The sequence below is a fragment of the Colias philodice genome, chromosome 11 (genome assembly GCF_061535455.1).
Source record: "Colias philodice isolate Cphi_HAF_F1 chromosome 11, ilColPhil1 Martin Lab GWU primary, whole genome shotgun sequence".
Classification (NCBI taxonomy): domain Eukaryota; kingdom Metazoa; phylum Arthropoda; class Insecta; order Lepidoptera; family Pieridae; genus Colias; species Colias philodice.
In genome coordinates, this window is record NC_143096.1 from 328,986 (window position 1) to 333,106 (window position 4,121).

The window sequence follows — 4,121 nt, forward strand, 5'->3', positions numbered from 1 at the left end:
GTTTTCACCTCGTAAACATAAGTAATGACTGTTCTGCATGCTGTGCTTAAAAATATTCCACCTTTTCCAAATCTCTTGAACAACTAGATCATAGTACAGTCTCGCACGGAAGCTAATTGGGAAGAAATTTTGAAAGAATTTTACTGAAATTGTTTTGTTGTCGTCTTATAAAAATATTTTTTTTCCTATTGAAATTGTTATGTGTGCATTAAGCGGTGAAACCATTCTGAATTTGAATTTAAAATATCATATTAAATTGGGTACCGCATTTATTTAACATATTCATTATCATCACCCTACTCTTTTCCCGGGCAAGAATAAAGTCATGGAAATATGAAGCCACAATTAAAATGCTGAATTATATTTTCCTACGTCCATTTAAGCAGATAAATCTCGTCTAGTCTCTAGTCTTAAACGTTTTGAATGAGGACAAGGGCCAGCCTGGCCAGCGGCTCCCCGCCACTTTGATCAGGTCGTCTGTCCACCTCGTAAATCATATTATACATCACATAAATATACTTAGCGACGTAAAACATAATAATCGATCTTGAAACTTGTAACTCGTGTAACAAATCAGAAGTTGCCTCTACATCAACTTTTAGTGCCGAAACTTCAAGATGAAGTGATGACAAATGAAAGTCAATCTATTTCATTTAATGTTTGGAGTTTGGGTGTTCGCTTTCGCCCCGACATCTGCTGCTAATGTGGCCTTTATTATGGGACTTTTTAACTTCCTATTTCGTGAACTCTTTGTAATACACTTCTTTATTTCACACGAGGTTTTTCCTCACTTTTATGCAGGTATTGGTAATTGACATAGATTTTTATTTATTTAAATTAACTTTTATTTTTGTATACGAGACGTTATTTTCTGGATGCAATACTTAGCCTTAATTTAATCTTCATAAAATTAATGACAACAATTTATTTTGTTAAAGTTTCGTGTTTTCTTCATGAAAAATACATCTTGTTTTTCTTTTCATAAAAAATAGATAATCTGAATCACACATGCGGTACAATTTACTTAATTATACGTTTAAGTACAAATAATAAAGACCAAAAATGTTTTTGAACATTTGTCCCTTTCTAACCCAGGAGACCTTAAAATAAAAAATAGCAGATTTAACTCCTTTATATAATTTCCACGTAGTGCATATACACTTATTTTAAAAATTTCGTAACTTGTTATTCTAAACATTAAAGTTAGGGAACTTGCATTCGTTTCAATTCATAAAAATCGTTAAAAATAGTACATATCTTCAATTCTCTTTAACCGTATCTTCTCGAGTAAGATAAATCAAGATAAACTAGACCAAAACTAAATGTACAATTTAATCTGAAACTTTATCTGCAGCGATAAAACACATAGTTGAATGACGGACAAAATGATGTAACTTTTCTTTAAAACTGTATTTAAATATAACTTCTATTACCGTGGTTTAAAGTCTATATACGTTTGCGAATAGATTCTTAACAGTTCAAAGCTCTGACCAGAATTATCTATTGATAAATTTATATGACAATAAATATTGATCCAGCATCACATTCTTGAAAAATTTCAAAGCAAGATGAGTTCGTTAAAACCTGCTTTGTTTTTGGTGTTGATCCTTGCATTAGTGAACATTTGTAGGACGGATAACTTGACGATAGGGAGCAGCCTAAACGCTCAACTAGTGCATATGGAGCAAGTGTCACTAACCGGTATACCGCTCAAAACAAGGTCGAAATCGGTGTTCTACAATGGACAGATAGCTATAAAGGTAACATTTTGATTAATAGTTGTAAACTTGTACTTAACGCTTCAGCGTGATGCATTCTGATTACTTGTATAAAAATATGGAAAATGTTGATTAAAACAATTAAGCAGTATTACAAGTATTACATCTTGTCGAAATCTTGATTATATATGATATTGATGTCTTCTTCAAACCAGAACTAAAAAATAGTGTCTTATGTCATGATGGTTTTAATGCCCAGCTTTATTTACTTTTCAGGGTATAACAGCATTAGATTTGGACAAGTCCAAAGCAAAAGTGAGCATCACGGCCGGCGGAGTGGGGTCTACTTACGTTAACTTGAAGTTAAAGAGCGAGAGAGGGGATGGACTTAACTATCAGATACAAATTTATGCTTAATATTTACTATTAATAATTTATGTTAAATGGAAAATAAATGTTATTATCGTATATATGCTTATGCTATATTTGATTAATCATGATAAATAATAAATAATTGCACCAGATATTTTATATGACAGGACAAAAATAACTTAATTCACATTTAAATAATAACAAGTGTTTCTAACGTTCTTTATACTATCATATTATTACATCAATTGATGAATCAGAAGAAAACATAAACTAACCATGTTATCAAAACTGTCTTATCTTGTGATGGAATGACTCATGTACAACAATAATATCTCTTATTTCGCCTCATAAGATCATACTACTTATCGTACTTGTACTCTTTCCACAGATGTATTGATATGTTTTAAATAAGATGCTTGGGAAATTTTTGTACAAACCTTCTATTGAGAAATTTAAGTCACCAAAAAAAGATGATTTATTCGTGTTAACATGAAGCTCTACACGGGACTAGTAAAAAGCGTAAATGCAAGTTTGTTAATTAATTGATCAATGAAAACTATATTGCATACACTCAAATTATTATTCATGAAAAAATAAAGACACCCATATAATATTGACATGCAAAAGTCCGCCGCTAAATTGTGAAAGCTCTCTATTTCGTATTCCGTCCATTTAATTCCGAACAAGGAATATTGGAACGCTGTTTAATATTAACGGCGGATAAATATCGCTTCTATTTTACATTAACTGGGACAAAGAGGAATATTAATGAAAGTGCGGAAGATTGAATGAAAATTCAAAGCGCGGCGGCGATCGAGCGTCGCATATTGGTCAACGGTCGGCGATGCGTGCACCGTGCTGTAGGCGGGGAGCCCGTTGCTGATTACGCTTTTTGTACTGGTAATCGAATCGAACCATATAATAAAATCAAACGAAATAGTAAATACTGAAGACCACTACTTACCGACTCTTCTTTGTAGAAGCTGCTTTTGATAGTTAATAATATATTTTTTTCTGTATTATGATGAAACGGTTTCTATAAAAAGTCTACTTGAATAAATAGAAGGTTGAGTATGAGTTAGTTTATATTTAAAGCAATAAAATAAACAGCTAATTTTAACATAAAAGTACCGAATGTTTCGGTTATTTTCAGTTGCAAATTTTCAATACCAAAAAAATGTCTAAATTTCGCTACACAAACAAATTTAATAGATGTATATATCTATTGATATCTTGATTGTATAAATATCAATCATCTGTTTCAAGACGAATCAAAAACCATAAGGATTATTCAGATGATACCAACCAATAATTACCTAAACTACAACACTATTCAAATCAAATGCAAATTACTTAACACTTCGCACGCAACTTTAGTTCACAATTTGCATAACCCAAGAAACGAAACTTACGCGCGAACCGCGGTCAGCTCCCGGCCTATGTTTGACTTCACCGTTGAATATGTAGCCGTGGGCGTGGCCTAAACTCTTGTAAACCTTTGTTTGGCTCCGATATTGGATCCCGGCTTAGCGTCCACTTTAGCAAATATGCTAGTTACTGGTGCGTGCTGTTTAACCAGGTTACTCCATAATAAACAACTTTATACCGTAAAATCGCAGAAAACCGAAATTTTCCGATAGCAGTTCATGTGCTTATTAGTAGCAGTAAAGGCAGAGAGAGACGATAAGCGGTAGAAAATTGCAGAATACGTGCAATGGAAAGAAGATATAGAGAGCGATTTAGGTGAATGGTATTCCTATACGGAACTAGTACTTGGTGTGTCAAATAAATTGTTAAAAAAATTGTACAACACAAAATTTCCCATAAAGTTTTCTCTAGCTAAATTCAAAGTTATCAAAGTTTGATAAGATAATATACTTTCTATCAGTCGAACTCTATCAGCAAAATTATAAACCACGCGTAGTCAAAATTCGATTCTTGACTCGTTTATGAGTCCAGCAGTCAAGCAGCTAATCTATAGTGTATTCCTACTCTTACATAAGGATTAAGTTTAAATATAAAACAACGTTC

General features: G+C 32.5%; 1 protein-coding gene across 1 annotated transcript; it reads left to right on the plus strand.

Moving 5' to 3' along the window:
• The first annotated feature begins 1,544 nt into the window (after positions 1-1,544).
• LOC149484322 (uncharacterized) lies at positions 1,545-2,161 on the plus strand. Its single transcript, XM_089700338.1, has 2 exons — positions 1,545-1,760; positions 1,995-2,161. Exons 1-2 carry the CDS (start codon positions 1,569-1,571, stop codon positions 2,133-2,135), a joined length of 333 nt encoding a protein of 110 aa, XP_089556464.1. The 5' UTR covers positions 1,545-1,568; the 3' UTR covers positions 2,136-2,161.
• Positions 2,162-4,121: the final 1,960 nt, after the last annotated feature.